At 55.3% G+C, this 18,209-nt stretch overlaps 2 protein-coding genes across 2 annotated transcripts; one reads left to right on the plus strand and one right to left on the minus strand.

The window, feature by feature from the left end:
• Positions 1-5,126: 5,126 nt before the first annotated feature.
• On the plus strand, positions 5,127-6,623 carry SPBR_04231 (uncharacterized protein; the record flags this gene model as incomplete). Its single annotated transcript, XM_040762514.1, has 1 exon — positions 5,127-6,623. One exon carries the CDS (start codon positions 5,127-5,129, stop codon positions 6,621-6,623), a length of 1,497 nt encoding a protein of 498 aa, XP_040621580.1.
• Positions 6,624-13,038: 6,415 nt separating this feature from the next.
• Positions 13,039-17,635, minus strand: SPBR_04037 (uncharacterized protein; the record flags this gene model as incomplete). Its single annotated transcript, XM_040762321.1, has 2 exons — positions 13,039-15,723; positions 15,806-17,635. The coding sequence occupies 2 exons, from the start codon at positions 17,633-17,635 to the stop codon at positions 13,039-13,041; spliced, it is 4,515 nt and encodes a 1,504-aa protein (XP_040621581.1).
• Between the last annotated feature and the right edge of the window lie 574 nt (positions 17,636-18,209).

Raw genomic sequence — 18,209 nt, forward strand, 5'->3', positions numbered from 1 at the left:
CAGCCGAGTATGATTGTGAATATGAGATGAAAGGAGGATAAACAACAAATGGCTCAGCGTTTTCCTCTGTAAAAAGTAAAGTAGACTTTTTCCGTTTGTACGGTAGTAAAATTCTTTGTTTTTTTTTTTTTTTTTTTTTTTTTTTTTTAATTTATTATCTGTACAAGTCACTTTGTCGGGCGGTGCGTTCGTTTGCTTTCTCGCTTCTTGTGTCTCGTTCTCCCTCAAAACTGTCTGAACCACTCTACTCCGTACGCCATTTGTTCACCTGCCATTTTCTAATCGGAGAGACAGCTCCATATCACCGTGCCGCCAGAGGAGGCGTTCGTGACCACAACATATTGTGAACCAACTCACGCGACTTGTGCCTGTCTAGAACCTATACAGAGTACATTTGCTGTACTTTCGAGTACTTCCTACGTGTCGTCAATCAAATACTATCGCCTGGCCTTGCTCGCCTTCCTCTTGGCCGGGTAAAGTGAAAGCGAAGTGGAAGGGGGAAGAAAGGCTGGTGCGGAACACGGAACCGATTTTCATCTCGAGTAAATTGATTGGAGGGCGAGAACACACCACGATGGGACGAGATGGGACGAGATGGAGACTGGATGGAACGAGATTGTCTTGCAGGTTTGTACCCCAGACAAAGCACCAAAGACCTACATCGTACAAGGAACCTTCCCAGCCTTCCAGCCTTCCCACTCCATGCCTCAGTTTTCCTGTTTTGGCGCCTCTCCCTCCTGCAGAGTGCGTTAGTGCCCTCGTGCCGTGACCTTTTTGGCTGCAGCTACCCACCCCGGGACCATCCTTTCCCATCTGCTCTCCGCTTTTTAGCGCAAATCAACCAAAATCGTGGCCTTTCGTGTTTGCATTTGAAGGCACCCGAACGCCTCCACCGGGTTTAGCGAACCTCCCTGCTACCCCAGCCATGCAGATTTGTGCACTTTTTTTCTTTCTTTCCTCGAATCGCCTGGATGGCCCCCCCTCGTGGAATTCATGCCCTCATTCGGATCCTTGCAACTGCATGAGCGAGCGTCGATGCATGGAGCACTGCTACCAAAGAATGACGAGAGAAAGAGGAAGCAACAATGCATGAGGGCTATGACGTCGAGCTCATCAAAGTACATCATGGACGGATCCTCTATTTTATTTTCTGTTTTATTTCTCCGGGTGCAGCCTCCTTTCGTTCATTTCCAACATCAACAAGTCTTTAACCGCGAGACAACTTGCCCCAACTTGCTCATTGAGGCCATGTCCTCATTCCGCTTTGTGCTTTTTGTCAAACGTAATCGATTTTGGTACTGTGGATGCCGAAATTATCATATGGGCACAAAAGTGACAAATGTTGGGAAAAGGTCTCTCATGCACGGAGTAATACGGAGGGACGACGGGGTTACGCCGCACACTATTTCCCCGTCCCTACGAAGCAGTACTTCGGCCCCCCTCACTCTCACCACTTGCCACTTTTCTGCAAGGCTTCGTGCTGGTTACAGACTGCAGTGGCTCACCTTGTCATTGGCTCTGGAGCTCTAGTGGTCCAGTGGTCTAGCGGTCACAAGCTGCTTGTACTTGCTGGGTCCAGGCCTGTGATGGTCCAGGCCTTCCCTCCCCAGTCGGTCCCCTATTGGTACCCCCTCGGTTTCCCAACCTTCACTGGGAATGTGCGTCATGATCATGTGCGTGCGTTTCTTCACAGACAAGGGATGGGGTTGAACAGCAGCATCTCGATTCACTCAAGACAATAGTCGATTGTCGTCACAAAATGGCGTGGCTGGGGACGACTATTGTGTACAAATATGAGAACGAGAAAGCGAACTGCGCGAAACGACACAAGGCCATGTACATAAGTGCCCGCAAGTGCCGCACTAAAAATGGTGCCCGCGCACCACCGACGGAACGAGCGGGAAGGGAGGCGAAAAAGTGAGCACTCCAGGATGGGGTATGGTGGATGAAAGAAAAAGAGTAAGTACTTCGTCGTACGGATATAGAGTAATACAGAGTGAGAGATGGCACTTTATGTGAGCGTGCCTTCCGCAACTGTGGTGTGTATTCTGTTTCGTCCGGAGTCCTGTCTGGAACGGGAAGGAGCGAATCGCATCACACAGATCCGCGTCAGCCACCTGCTCGGAAGCCCGGGGCACCACTATGTCGGCGTCTGGCGTTTTGCCGCTGCCATGACGGGTGCCTGCTAAAGCGTCGCATCTTGAGAGCGCAAGTGGCCACAAACGGTTAACTTGTGGCGAAAAAACAGAAGAGGATGTACGGATTCGCACGAATTCCTCCTGCATGGCCCTAAATCGTCCCAAGAATCCAAGAGACGACGTCAGCGCTGCAGCAGCCTCGGCGATGCTTTTGCGATGATAGGCCCGTTCACGTCTCTTGTTTCCAGGACGGTATCTTATCTACACGTTTTCTTCATATGCTTCACTCAGCCAGGCCACTCATCCGCGACCTGATTGCTTGATAGGCATGTCGGATCTTGTGACACTCCGAGATGCCTTCCAAACCTGATTCTCGCCATCGCGGCCTCGTCACCATCGCCGCCTAATGTTCCGTTGCAAGCCAGGCCTATATAAACACGTCGATGGGGTCTCGTTTCTGTGCATGCATTGCGCATTTTGCCAAAGCCTCGTCTTACCCAACGTAAGCACGCCCAACCCAACAGCTGCGCCAACGTCAACGGCAAACCGGCCAAGGCACGACCGGCTGCAAAACAAAGCAGGCAGCCATCTCCTCTGTTCAATATCTTTCAGGAGGCACGAAACGGCTGTGATCGCCGTCACCCGAAACCGGCCATCACCGAAGGCACGGAGCGGCTGTGCGCTCAGAAGGCCGCAGAAGAGAATTGCGACGTAAACAAGGGAAACAAACAACGACAACAGAAGGCAGGACGAGACCCATTTCTCGCGTCTGCATGCTCTTTCGCTTTCGAGTGCCTTGTTTTCCAACGAACAAACCTCGGGAGGACTCAACCCAATCTCGCTTAGACTGGGATTTTGGTAAATTGGCAGTTGCACGCAACAGCTGACCCAAGCGTCACCTCTGTCACTGTACTCCATATTCAGGGTCTCCATCGTCTCCATCAACTCCATCACCAAGGAATCCGATCGACACATCCCAGTCGCAAAAGCAAAAAAAAAGGGTACGAGCTGCATTTCAAGTGCCCTGCCCTGATGCCCTGCCCTGGTGCCCTGCTGTGCCCTGCTTTGCCCTGATTCTACAGCCCCATATCGTGAGCCGGGGTGGGCGTCCTGCGGAAATTTGCCTTTTTTCCAGCGACTCAGAGACTCCATCCAATCGACCCACTGCCAATACCAGAAAGAGGGCTCGAAGAGCACGCGGAAAGCAGGACAACAAACGAGAAGAAAGAGGCGAAGAAAAGGCAGTCCAAAGAGAATGAGTCGAGACTTTGCGAGGGCATCCAAGTCTTCGGTCGCAATTGTCCGTCGCGACTGCTTCGTTTGCACTGGCTGCCTCTCGCACCTTCCGCACCAAGCCAGCTGTGCGTGGCAGCATTAGCAAGCTGAAGCGCATGCACTGGAAGGCGAAAGAACAAATAGAAGGCACGTCGCACGCTGTGACAGGCTGCGCAAGAGCGACCAGCCAGGAGAGCAAACGGGACCTACGAGAAAACGGCCAGGAACGGTCGAAAACGGAGACCCAGCCAGCCAATGGCAGCCAAGAATAGCCAATAACAACAAGACAAGGGGACCGGACTGAAGGACAGACCCGCGAGTAGTGCCTTCTTTTCGCGTGGCTGGCAACGTTGCAAGGTGTGACTAATCTCGAGGAAGGAAAGAGGCAGAAGAAGCAAACGCAGCGAAGCCCAGAGAAGAAGGCACGGAACAACCGTGAGCAAGAGCGACTCATAATCCTGCCCTCAGCGCAAGAGCGACCGTCTCGTCTCCTGCCCCAAAAGATACTTCTGTGCTAGACACACACCCCCTGCCTTGGGGCAACACACGACGCGGCACCCAAAAAGAACAAAGTACACAAGTACCTCCAGCTACTAGCATCCCTGTTTTAACGTGTTCTAGCAGCCCCCTGTCTCCTTTGCCACGCCCCCCTTTCCGCCGTTCCCAACCACCTGAACAAACCTCCACCACACCAGCACACCCCCTAACAACAATACGGGTCCTCTTCTTCGTGCCTTCTCTCTGTGTGCGGACAGGCCCAAACCACAGCGAGCCCCCTTCCCATCTCGTCACGTACGCATACATAATAAGACAAACCCACCCAACCCTGTGAATTTTCTCTTTTTCCTTCCCTTTTCTGCTTCTCTCTCCTCATCATCTTGGCTTCTCGCCAACAGAACCCCAAAGAAACACAGCTGCGCATTCACATCCGTCCACTGAACGAACGTCGCGTCTCCGTCACGTCGTCCAACGCATTTTCACTCTCTGGCCTCCCGAAGCGTCCGGTGCCTTCCAGAACTCGCCAGAAAGCCATCGCGATATCGCGATCGTTTTGATGACAAAGGTTCCTCGTTTCTGAACACGACAGAAATTTCGAGGACTGTCTTGCGCTCTCCAAATCCCCTCACCTCTCGGTCTCGTTTCCGCATCGGCAAAACGGCACCCCAAATCCTTTGATATGTTCTCCAACAGTCGACGGCTTTCCCTCCCTCCTCTTACCGACCACAGACCAAGGTGACTGGTGTCACTCTCTCCTACTTCTTCTCTCGCGTCCCGCGACAAGGCGTGATTTCCTTTTTCCTTTTTTACACCGCATCCCCTCTTCTCGCCGTGATCGCGACCGTGTCCGCACCGACGGCCACGGCCTCGATCTCATCCCGCACGGCCACTTCTGTTTCCTCGACTCCACGACGGCGACGTCACAAGTCTTCCTCTTCTCTCTCGGGCATCATCCCTTTCCTGTTCCTCTCCCCCAAGCCCAACAAGTCCATTCCTCCCCAGCACCAGAGATCGCTTTCACATAGACAGACAGCTTCAACCGCAGTTTATACATCTCCCAACACGACTACGGCGCGTGACGCGGGCGCCTATTTCTACCGTCCGTCGTCCTCGTCTTCGCGCCGTTTCAGCACGGCCGCCGGCACGTCCTACAACAATCACAACACTTCTCATCCGTACGTCCAACACTACGACGACAATCAGTCCGCCATCATCATGAACGCCGCCTACTCCCCCTACGCGTCCACGCCTGCGGCGGACTACTACTACGACAAGAAGGACTATGTCAGCCCGTCGCCCACGCCCTCGCCCCGCGGGCCGACCTACTACTACGGTGGCCAGCCCCAGCGCCCGGCGACGCGTGCGCACTTTCGGCACATGAGCTCTGGTGGTATGGGCGGCGGCCACGCCGCCGACCGCGGCGTCGGAGCCGGAGGCGTTTTCCACGAGTACGCCGCCAACACCTCGTCTTCGCGGCCTCCGACCTTCTCGCCCCGCTACACGAGCGATGGCCACTACGCCACAGCCAATGTGAGTTCATCGCGCTCGGCGCAGAAGCAGTCGGCGACGACAACTACGTGGGCTTCCAGTCCTCGCACTCCACGGCGCGAGCGACGCAGCGCTTCCTTCTCCTACTATCGGGCCTCAGACTCCATTGGGGACTCCGACGAGGACGAGCTCGTCAAGATCGACGGCGTCACCTATGTGTTGCCTGCTCGGTCGAGATCGAGAAAGCAGCCGCACCAGCAGCAGCGGAGCCAGTCCTACTACATTCGTAGCAGTGGCGACCGCCCGAAGAAGCAGTATCATCGCGGTGACAAGCATTACCGTGACGATGACTACTACCACAACTACTACGATGACGTCGTGTACGGGACTAACCACATCCACCATTTCGAGCAGGGCGGCTACGGTTTTGTGGAGAAAGACATCGGACGCGGTTTTGAGTCGCCACGCTTCGCCGACGCCACCGAGGCTCGGCGCGCTACCCCTACCGGCTCCGCTGGTGGCCACGGCCACACCCGCCGCGCATCCACCTCCATGCCCATGCCGGCCCGGCCTCAGACGGCGCGGCCTGTCAGCTCGCACTACCACCCTCCTCCCGCCAACACGTCTTCGGCGCGCAAGTCGTCTGCGGCTGCGCCGCCATCGTCCCCGCCGCCTCGCCGGGCGACCGAGGCCGACGCAAAGAGGTGCCATATTCCGGCTGGTTACTCGCTCAAGAACTGGGACCCGACCGAGGACCCCATCATGCTCCTGGGCAGCGTGTTCGACGCCAACTCTCTGGGCAAGTGGATCTACGACTGGACGACCTACCACCACGGTTCGACGTCGCCCATCTCCGAGGTCGCAGGTGAGCTTTGGCTGCTGCTCATCCAGCTGGCCGGCAAGATCCGCCGGACCGATGAAGTGATGCCGCGCGTCCGCACCAAGGAGAACAAGGAGATGCTCGAGGACTTTATCATCTCGGGCGAGCGCCTGACGGATAAGCTCCGCAAGCTGCTCAAGACCTGTGAAGCGCCCATGCTCCGCACCACGGGTAAGCGCGACAAGACACAGCTGGGCAAGAACGCTGGCATTGAGTTTGTCGAGACGCTGTTCGGCCACGACCGCGAGATGGACAAGACCGAGCGCTTCATGCAGTCGGTCCGTCTCTGGAACCTCCGGTTCGACGCCAACTGCGAAGACATCCTGCGCAAGCCCACCCAATAGATGGGTGGTGTTTCTGGCGCGGGGACAACGCCTGTCGGTTGTGTGGTTGTGCTGGTTCGTTGTCTTTAGGATGACTTACTCACAACCTGTCTCCTTTCTCCTCCCACTTCTGGTGACCATATCCTTTCCTCTCCACTGGGCATACAAACGGTTCCAAAATCAGCCAACCTCCCCAAAAAGGATGGAAATCAATTCAACATCGAAAAACATCGAAGAAAAAAAAAAGACAAAATACCCCTTGGGCGACAACCTCGACACGTGTCTCGCTCAACCTTGTACTACTACCTACTATAATCTGGTTTTCGCATTTGGAGTCCCTTTTTCTTCCATTCATGGAACCCAATACCCCGGAACGTTTTCCAGTCTTTTTTTTTTGCTTTTCCCCTCTCCAAAGAGGGTGGAAATGGAGTTTTTCTTTTTTCTTCTCTTTTTCCCGCGGTTCTTTCTGCGCCTCTCCTCTTTTCTGTCCTTTCTGTCCTGGAAACTTATAGATCTGGATGGTGCAATACCCAAAGAATCCCCTTTGCCCAGCAACGGGGAGCATCAAACAGTTTTTCATTTCTTGTCTTTGCGCCTGTCTCTCCTCTCTCTCTCTTGAGATACCCCAACTTCCTGGTCTTCCACTTTCTGGCAACTGCAATCCAACCAAACAATCTCGAATCGACGTTTTCTCGGCTCTGTTCGACCCTTTATTGGCTCCCTTCCTTGGACTGGATTGCCTTGCCACGAATGGAACATTATGAAGAGCGTTGACGATTTTACAACGGGTGGAACAAAAGCAACAACAATATTGGATCTCCTTGGTCTTTTACTTTTATTTTTATATTTTTTTCTCGCTTCTCTTTTCTTCGTCCCACGACGGGGAGAAGAGTGAGGGCTCGTGTCTTTTTTGACATTTTGCGTTTTGCTTTGGTTCGTTATGCGTGCGTGATTTTTTTTTTGGGCCGGCGGGCGGTTTTCAGGGAAACTCAAAACGGATTCTCAAAAGTTCTTGCCTTTTCGTTGTATCTGTTTCTCTTTTCCCAGGTCATGTATTATTGTCCAGAATGTCGGGTGGACATCGGTTTTGATTGACGGGACCTCTTGTACGATGGTGATACCAACCGCTCCCCATTTCTAGATGTTCTTGCGTTTATTTTTAGTTTTGTTCTTGTTTTTCTTGCTTTTTATACAGTGTCTCGATAGCTGCGTTTGCTTTTGTTTTTGTACTTTTTGTTTTTTGTGTAGTTTTAGAGAAAGTCTCCAACGGATGAAACTTTCCTGGTCTCGATTCTCCGTCTCTCGATCCAGAACCCGACCAATGGCGACGGAAAATATACTACGGGTTAATTTTTGGATATTTTGCTCTTTCGTCTATGTTTTGCGGTAGCGATTTCGATTTGTCTTGTCTTGTCATCCGAGTTTTCGAGTATTTTGGTCACAACGGACATACGTCTGTCATGTCTTTGTTATTTTTTGTTTAGGCCAATGTGGGGAGGGACGAGTATGACATTCCAAGCAGAATTCTATTGTTTATTTATTACTGCGTTTGCTTTTCGACATGAATGAAGGGATGGAGGATGAGATTGCTAGATTAAACATGTCAAGAAAGTATAAAACAAGGTAGATAATTACCAAAAAAACCAAAATATTGCTTTTGCTATCCACGTTCCAAAATCGATATGAATGTTACCTTGTGCTTGTTCTTTGAAGTGACTGAACTTGCTTAGTGTTGCTGCAGTGGTGATCATATGAAGAAAGGGATATACATGAAGTCTGCTTGTCAATATTTACATTGTGCCTCCTTTTTGTGCGTTTCTGCCAGGACTATATGAGACAAGTAGGGCAAGTATCACGTTCTCAGTAACAGATTTGTTTACAAGGCAGCTAAACAGCCCTATAGTACACGCCCCCTTTGATGAAACATGATTTGCGCACAAAAAAAAAGTAGAAACGGGGTTGGACAATATCAGCCGCGACATAAAAAGGGTTTGACCAAACAGAAGCATCAATGGCCGGCAAGGGAAAGCACAAAAAAAAAAAACACGACGGGACGACATGCTTGAGCGTCCACGAGAACAAAAGTTAACAAATGACAATAGTGACAAGCAAAGAACAAGTTCAAGGAGGGAGCATGGGTTTCCCCTCCTGTTCTACGGCGGATTCTGGCGTTGACGCCCAACCATGCAGTCGCGGTAGTCTCATAGACTACGTCGTATGAGTCTTCCTTTGACCACTAACCACGAACGTGTCAGGCCACAGTGTTCCGACGTTTCAATTTCGGTGCAAGTATGCCGTACCTTGTAAAAATAAAACTAACAAAACGTTTTACGGTAAAAGTAGTAGACGACTGCTTTCGACAAGAAAGTAGACAAACAATCAAACGGCCTAAACGAAGTGGTGCGTGAGGCATGCTGCACCAGCAACAATAAACGATGCACGCTAAAATGGACCGTTGTAAACGCACCTCGGGGACAATTACGCCGTAGAGTGAGCTTTCAAATGACGAGCTCGACGCCGGCCGCCCGCGGCGGACCGCAGCGCCATTTGGTTTGCAAGTCGTTTTCCACTAGTGCCCGCCGCCGTGGTTCCAGCCCAACTCGGATCGTTTGTGATGGCTTGTTTTTGTTTTGCACAGTGGTGAACGTGACGGAGAACAAAGACGTCCACGAATGTGTACGGTCAACCTTTTGAATGGATGTTATTCTACTCGACAAGAACAAGCGAGCGGAGCGAATACAAAAGATAAACACGGTTCAAAAGGGCCAAAAACGAAGAACGATTGGGCATGAAGGTCGATCGCTGGGCTTGGGGACAGACAAAACGCGTGCAGCGCGATGGGGTTGCATGCACAAGCCAACTCGACTGGAAAACAACTGTACTGTGTAGATAATGGACTAGGGGGAGTGTGCATAAGACGGCGCAAAATGGTCGCAAAATGGCCTCAAAACGGGTCGTCCTTTTCCCGTCCGCGAGAACGGAGATCCAACGCGACACGCGTAACGTCTACAATTTACACTATATTTTTTTTCGTCGGAACGAGAACCAGAGAATCAACAGCGAGCATCGTTTTAAGGCTGGGTGGGAACGGGGCAGCATACGATCAGTGATTTGTGACCCGTGCTCAGACTTTATGAGACGAATGTTTGGCTGTTTTTTTCCACGAGAGGCCGGGCCACCCTGCCATCACCAACCGTGCAGTGTTCACTCTCGGACAGTGTCAGACGCTTCCGGTTTTGAAAGCGTGTGCCGTGTTGTGGTTGTCTGGACCCCGAAAATGGGAGGCTTGAAGAAATATCGTCTCTTCCGTTTTCTTGCGCACGTTCGCCCATTCAAGGGCCACGCGACTTCTTTTTGACCGATTCGAGCCTCTGTTTTTGCAATTGCAATTGACGTCGTACTGTTGAGGCGAAAAAGAAAAACAGAAATAGATTATTGTTGAATGGAAGGGGGAAAATGCACATCTACGATATGGAATGACAAACGAGGCAAGGCAGCCAAAGTGGCTTCGGCATTGGACAGCGAATCGCTGCCCACCACCACCGCGCTTTCACGTTTTTGCACATTCGACGGCCCTCTTGACTGGCCAGCCCATCTGCCGGACTATGTACATGTCGAGTGGTCTCAGCGCCCTGCGAGCGCCCCCAGCGTCTATCCCGCATTCTCCATCCACAAAGGACCCTTCCGCGCGGCCAGGAAGGCTGAAAGGACCAAAAAAGGGCCATCTTTTCAGGTCGACGCCGTGATCGACGCGGGACATGGAAGAAGAGTCCATACAGATCGATTTAAGGGGCCCATTTCTGTGGCCTTGTGACCATCGCCGAGGGCAAGTCCAGCAAAAGAAGACGAAAAAGCAGAATGACAATGTAGCGCACGTTGATCCCAGAACCGGCCGATCACCTCTCGGCGGCGCTTTCTCAGCACCTATGCAAAGACATGCTGCGCCGGCCATAAGAGGTGTCTTGCTACTTTCTTGGCCCGGAGAGACTGTTGTGACTCTCCATCTTGTCCTTCAGCAACCGCAGTCATAGGTAAGGGATGCAGGGCCAACGGAACGAGGCTGTGAGGTGCACAACAGACTTTGTGCACTTGTTGGCTGCCTTCTCTTGCACACTTGTGGATTGCCAGCACGCTCCGACATGCTTTCCGCACTCGGCCGCACACAACCGCCTTGCATGGTCACCGGCCACACACCACCCCATGGACAGTCTTGGAACGAAATCCGACGTGTGGTTTGTGGTCTGTGCTACGGACGCACGCGAGGTCTGCTGGCCTGGGCTCGGCCTCCTGGCCTTTTGTGCACACACACAACGACAGACGGGAGGCATGTCGTTGCACGGCAGGACTGTATTTTTGGAAGAGGTCGAGAACGTCGAGTCTGACAAGAAGGCCATTGTTGTCCATGACGGCCATTGTTGTCTTTCACGAAAGGCAGGCGGCTGCACTGCGCGTGTGAAGGAGGACTCTGCCGAACGAGCCTCACAGTGTTCGGCGTGTCTGGTCTCTCATAGCGCCTCACGAGCACGGCTCTCCGACCCCCAACCGCTCAGTGAGACCTTGCTTCTCTCTTATGATGCGAGGGATGCAAGTTTGGGCGCTTACAGCGCCTGAGCCATGCCCAGAGCAACCACCAGAGGACCCCAACTGACATATTTCGGGCTATCTGACCAAGGCCTTGACTGGCGCCATTTGATCGTTCTCGCTGTGAGAGGACGATGCAAGAGTTGCATCGCTCGTTTTCGCGTTGGCTTGTCTGTTTCCGTGGTATGCATTACTAGAATCGTTGTCACAGAATTACGTCGCACACATGAGAGAATCGACGTCGGTTGAGAGTCATGGCCGATCGTCTCTCACCCTGACTGTAGAGACAAACAAACGCACAGATCCAAATTATAATAGAATAACAACCTCCCGCGAGTTTTTTTTGCAAACATTGCACGCGCCATCCTTCTCTCATCACATCGTTCACATCTTCCAGAACACACAAGAGAGCCATTTTCTCGTCCAATCACATCCTTTGCGCACACGCTGGGAAAGCGCAACAAATGGGAAAAGCCCGCAAGATGGAGGGGGCGTGTCCCTTTTCATCGCTGATAGGATCCCACGTCGATGAACCAATGTATCTTTTTGTCCACTGACGAAAGAGCCACCGTTTTGATTTCTACCGGCCGTCCATCGGGCATTGTCATGACGAGACGGTTCGCCCACAGGGCCCTTCGTTCCAGGTACTTCTAGAAAAGATCAAAGGATGCGAGAACGAACAGTAGGATGAACAGTACCGCTTTGGTTGGCGGCCCTTCTCGGCCGTTTTCTGTTTTTTGCTGACAGCCGTTACCGACTTTACTGACGACGCAAGCCTCTCATACTGCGTCATCGCGACAGGGCCTGGCCTGATTTTCTTGCGCATCATTCTCACGTTCACTGCGCGAGTAATACACCAACACCACCTGGCCCTCTCACCCGCTGTACGGATCGTCCGCATTCCGTCGCCTCCGCGATCCTAGCCAATATTGTCTGCATGCACGCCGCCTCCCAGTCTCTCCAATCTGTCACTCTCTCGCGCATTTTCTCGTGTCAGACCCCTAATTATGCGGCCCTAAAAGGTTATTTTTGGGCGCTGAGCGGCTGTCATACTTTACATGTCTGTTTATTCATCAGTATGACGGACCCTGACGTGTATTTGGGCCTCGACAATAGGTCCGTTGAGTGCGCTGCGCGAGGCTGTGCAGTGTCATTCCCGTCATTCACGCAACGCATCGCGGCCAGCTCCAGCGCCTTTGTCCGATGTACCGTCTACTTGATCGTCGCTGTACGGGTCGCCATGACATGCTTCCTACACCCCTCTGGCGATGTATTTTTTGATGATCCTGTTGTTTTGTACCAAGCACTGGACACGACCGTTCCCAGCACTTGTGATGTCCTCGGTGCACATTGAAACGTTGCGCAACCTGGTGACCTGAGGTGAAACAAGCAGTCCTTGAAGTAGCCCTCCGTTTGGCGGTTTCACCTCATCCGCGTGTGCTACAACAATGTCAAAGTAAAAAAAAAAAAAGAAAACGAAAAAGAAAAAGAAAACGAATGAAACGTAAAAACATAGAACAAGAGAAACTTTCAATTATAGTCGAATCGTACGACATACGTGCCAGCCATTGAATACGGCAGTTGAAATAAACACCAAACCAGAACACCTTGACGGATGCATATCAATCGAGACCGAGTCCATGAACCGCACCGACCTTTATAAACATTGCACCGTCCATGCTCCACGTCCATACTCCTTTGAGAAAATCAAAACAAACGAAAAAGAGAAAAAGAAAGCACATAAAAAAACACATAAAAACACACTGTGTCGTGCCCATATGCTATCCGTACAGTCTTTGATACATCCCTCACCTTCTCCTCCGCAGCGTCTCACCCGCTGCCAGCCCCTCGATCCTCACGCAATGGCCTCCTCGGCCAGACGACGCGCATTCTGCACATACGGCCCCTCCACCTCGTAGAGCGCCACCTGCACGCCGTGCTGCCGCAGCATCTCCATGTACCGCCGCACCAGCTGCACCAAATAGCCATTGGCCATGGGCGGCCCGCCGTGCGCAGACACATACACAAACCGGCCGTCGGGGCGGTCAAAGGCGAACGCGTCGAGGGCCCTGTCGCTGGCGGGGGGGAGGAACAGGCCGTCCACGTGGAGGCCGAGGCCCACGCCGGGAGCGGAAGCGGGACCAGGACCAGGACCAGGACCAGGACCATTGGGGCGATCGGGGCTATCGGGGCCATTCTCAGATTCCACAGCCGGTGCCTTCAGGGTCGTCGTTCTGGTCGGTGGCGGTGAGTGCGAGCGCGAGGCGGCCCGGCTGGACGTGGGCGTGGTCGTCGGGATGGAAAAGGTCGGGCTCGCCGCCGCGGCCAGATCCATGTCGACGAGCTCGTCAAAGGTGGCCACGATTCGTGTGTTGTCGTTGTTGGGGGCGACGATGCCGTCCGAGGGCGCACTGTCGACGTGGGCTCCCATGACGACAGTCGTTCGGATGCCCTTTCCGCTGGCAGCGCCCACAGCGCCCACAGTGCCCACAGCAGCTACAGCAGCCACAGCAGCTTTCTCATCCTTGTTTTCCTCCTTCTTGTCCTTCTTGTGTACCTCCTCCGCCCCCTCCGCCCCCTCCGCCTCCGCCTCCGCCTCTTTCTTGCCCTTTTTGGCCTTTTTGGTCTTCTTCGACTTGCGCTTTCCTGACTTCTTCTTCTTGGCCGTGGGCTTGTCAGCGACAGCAGCCGCACCGGACACAGCCAGCGCGTTCCCGCTGCCGGGCGCGACATAGTCGTACGGGCGGAAACGGCGGGTCCACCGCTTGTGCAGATGGTCGCTGAACAAGTCGACGACGTACGCGCTGTCGGTCATGAGGATCGCCCGGAAGCGGTACGCCTTGCGCCGCGAGTGGTCGCTGTTGTACCGCGTCACCCGGTCGACGGCCGCACGGTGTGCCGGCACCACGTCGATCCAGAGCCGGTGGAGCGCGACGGCCATGGCGGCGAGGGGTCCGGCGTTGGTCGAGAAGCGCTCAAAGGGCAGGTCCACCAGACGCTCCTGTCGGTCCTCTCGACCACCGCGGCCCGTGGCGTCGCGGGCCACCTGCGTGCTCGCTGTGGCCAAGTCGAGATCGAGGCGGCTGTTGTACCGCGAATGGGGCCCAAAGAACGCCGCCACGCCATAGCGAGCCGGCTCACTGCGTCCGCGGCCCTGCCCCCTGTGCTCCGCCTCGGCCGGCACCGACGCCACCTCGACAAAGAGCGACCGCGTCGTGCCCGCCTGCTCGGGGAACCGGCTGCTGCCACGGCCCCCCAGCGAGGCACAAAACGACCGAGACCTGCTCCATGGCTCATTGAAGGACGCATGGTGGCTGGGGTGCGACCTCCCAAAGGTGCGGTCGCCCGCCACGGTGTCGGGATTGTTGGTGCTGTTGGTGCTATTTGTTCCCACCGCGGACCCGCCGCCATGGGGCCGGCTGCGGCGCGTCACCAGCCACGTCAGGCCGCCGCACGGGTCGCAGTAGTGTGTGTCCAGCGCGGACGGCGGCACGGGCTTCTCCCTGGCGTGCTCGCCGTGCTCGTTGCGCTCGCCGCGCACGCCGCGCACGTGGTGGCCCAGCACCTCGGGGTCGTACTGCGGCATCATGCGCACCGGACACGGGGGGCTGGCCTCGTCGGGGTGCTGGGCGGCCGCGAGCGACGACTCCTGCAGCGGGCGGCCGTGTACTTCGAAATCGCCGAACCCGGCGGGACGGAACTGCCCAGAGGCAAAGACCGCTGGGCTGGTCTGCGGGTCGCCGGCGGGCGTGCCGTCGTGCGCAAAGGTACGCGCGATGGCCTCGCCGGGGCCCAGGAACCGGAACGACGGGGTGATGGCGCACATTGGACAGGTCGACAGGCCATGCTGCAGGCAGCGAGCGAGCCGCTCCGCGCCGGAGGAGGGAGCGGCATGTGTGTCGTTTGTGTCGTTTGCGTCGTTTGTCTCATTGCTGTGGTCGGGCGGCGGGATGCCAAACTTGTAGACAATGTGGTCGGGCACGAGCTTGACGATGCCGCGCGGCGGTGTGCGTCCCCCCACCGGGAAGATGGTGCCCTTCTTGTCGTGGACTTCGGCGAGCGGATCGAAGATCTGGCCCGGCTCGAGACGGTATGCGGAAAACACCGTGTTGCAGCCGCGGCGGCGAAACGACGGGTAGCTCTCGGTGACCTGCGGCGCCTGGTCGGGGCCAATCTCAAACAGGGGTGGTGTGCGGTAGAGCGGCGACGGATAGCGCGGCAGAGGGGGGTTGGGCCCTTGACTCGAAAAGATGGCAATGTCCTCGAACGTCATGACCGGGTTGGGTGGCATCTGGATTTGGGGCGCCGCCTGGGCCGCGGCCCTGCTCGTAGCGCTGGCCTTGTGAGACCAGCTGCCTCTGCCCTTGCCCTTCGCACCGCGATGGTCGATCTCGGTCTCGCTCAGCGTCGGCGAGAGGACTGACGCGTCGTCGACATCCACTTGTGCTTCTACGGGCTCGGCTGGCTCCGGCATCTCTTCGTCAGAAATGTCCAAGACGAGAGTCGACTGGCCCCCAAGCGAATCCATGTCGGATGCGTCCTGCCACGGATGACGGAGCGTTAGTCATGTTGCACCCACAAAGTACGCCACGGGAACTGGGCCAATGGAGGGCACAACTTACAGCATCGTCAACCCCGGCAGCCGTTGCATCAATGGTGGCTGGCGCGTCAACAGCGGTCGGAGGCCACGACGGAACGGCGACCGTGCCAGCGGACGACTTGGTGATTGTCACAGGAACGTCGCCGAAGGTGATGTAGTGCGTGACGGTGTCCCCCTCCCGCGTGCCGTTGTGGACGACGGTCGTCCCGGATGCGGCGGACGCGGGTGACATAGTTTGTGAAGGAGAAGGGGAAAGCACCTGAGGGCGAGGAGCATCGCGGCGAGGACGGAAAGCAGCGGCCCACCCAGCACAAAGGTCGGCCTCGGACTCGTTGTCGCTCACTTGGTCTAGGACGCCAACGCGCGCCGCGACCGGACTCTCGTAGGGAGTGACAAAAACATCGTCGCCGCTGTCGTCAACCTCCACAGGTGCGGTCTTCTTGTCGTGCTGTTGATTGCCACTGTCAATGGGCAGGTCACTGTCCTCAACCTCGTCATCAACAGAGAGGCCGACGTTGATGGTGATGGGTTGTCCTATGTGGTGTTCCTCGACCTTTTCTTTGGCAGAGCGGCCATCTGTTTGGATGACGAGGTGGTCAATACCGCCCCTCTGGTCCGTTTCAAGAGTGTCTGGCTGCTGAACAGTGTCCTGGTCGCTGGCAACGTCTGCCTGCGCAGGACGCGTCAACTGGCGATGCTCGACGTCGTGGAGCCAGCTTCGAAACAAGGTCGGATCCACGCCCGGACCGCTCGACCCATCAACGACAAGGGGGCTCGTGTACGTCTTGGGCACAAATTCCTGGGCGTCTGCTTTGAGAGGCCCGCTCGTCCAAAACGTGCTGGCCCATGCGAACCCTTGCTCGTATCCTTCGTCCCAGCCGCGCGCATGGCCGCGCTGCTCGCCGTGGCCGTGGCCCTCGTAGTAGCCCTGGTCGCAGCCCTCGTCGAAGCCCGCGTGGTACCCCTCGCCGTGGCCGCTTTCGCGACCCTCGCTGCGCCCGGCCTCGTGGCCCTCCGCATGGCCCTCCGCATAGCCCTTCTTTTGCCCCTCGGCGTACCCCTTCTCTTCGCCCACCCGGTGTCCCTCGTTGTAGCCATGTCTCTGGCTGTCCTTTTGCGCCTCCCGACGTCCCTCGCGGAGCCCGTCGTCGCGGCCGTCCCTGTGGCCTTCACGCTGGCCCACGAGGCGCCCTTCGTGGTAGCCCGTCTGGTAGCCGTGCATCTTGCCGGCCGCAAACGCTTCCGTTTTGATGTCGTCCATGGCCTGCTGCGCCCGGCTGTGGCTGCCATTCTTGCCGCCGTTTGTGTAGAATGAGTTGTCGCCATGCGCACGTCTGGTGTACTTTATCCCGCTGGTATAGCCTTGGTCGTAGTCCATGGAATAGCGCAGACCGGCGTGCGCGTTGCTGCTGCTGCTGCTGCTGCGGACGCTCGTATGGGCAGTCTGGACGGGCAGCGTTGGCGTGGGCAGAGACGCGGGCTTTGGTGGCGCAAGGGGCAAGGGAAACGATGACCGATGGGGTGCATCCTGGCCACTGTGCGTGCTCTGTCCGCTATGTGTCCTATGGGACGATGACGAGGATACCGTGGGAATGCGGTATCTACCTGCCATCACCGGGCTTCGGCTGGGATGGCTCTCCATTTTGGACGACTTGACGCTGCTGGTGCATGTGTCTTTGTTCAAACCAGCAATCGTGCCCCCATCACCGCCGCTGCTGTTGTTCTCATTCGGGCTCGCTGTGGGTTTCAAAATATCTTGAGAGCTGCTGCTCTCGTCTCTTGGACGGACATGGGTCGTCGTGATGCTGGGTTGGGGTCCAGGTCCTTGACCTGAAGCCGTGGATTGGCTCATCTCGGGAATGCGTGAGAAAAAAAATGTGTGGATGTGCAAGACGACCTTTGCAGGTGAATGGGAGACACGAAGATAGAGGATGTATAATGAAGGAGACTGTGAAATGGAAGGGCAATACGAAAACAGGAGATGTCGTGATGATGAATGTGACGAGAGGAAAGAAAACAGAAAAGAAGAAGCAAGAGGAAAACAAGGAACATGGGGACAAGAAGGGAAACCGACTGCCAAGGACAAGAGGAGCAGCTTCTGTTTGCACGGGACAACAACAAACAACTCGTTTTCGGAGCCACAAAAAAGTGAGGAGCATCTGAGAGCAACGTGAGCGGAAAGTCACGCGAAAGAGCGGCGCGTGCAGTGAATATCAACGTGGCGGAACAACCAGACGTGAATCGTCGCGTTCGGAAAGAAAAAAAAAAAGCTTCACAATCAAATGACTGTATATAGAACAAGCGTATAGACAAGCGTATAGACATGCGAAAGATACTTGCGAATTGTGCCCATGCCGGCGTCGTCGTCGTGTTCATTGCAGTGATGCGTAGCTTCGTTTGTCCGGTCGACCCGTCGATGGCCACCA

Source organism: Sporothrix brasiliensis (genome assembly GCF_000820605.1).
Source record: "Sporothrix brasiliensis 5110 chromosome Unknown Cont16, whole genome shotgun sequence".
In the NCBI taxonomy this organism is placed as follows: Eukaryota; Fungi; Ascomycota; class Sordariomycetes; order Ophiostomatales; family Ophiostomataceae; genus Sporothrix; species Sporothrix brasiliensis.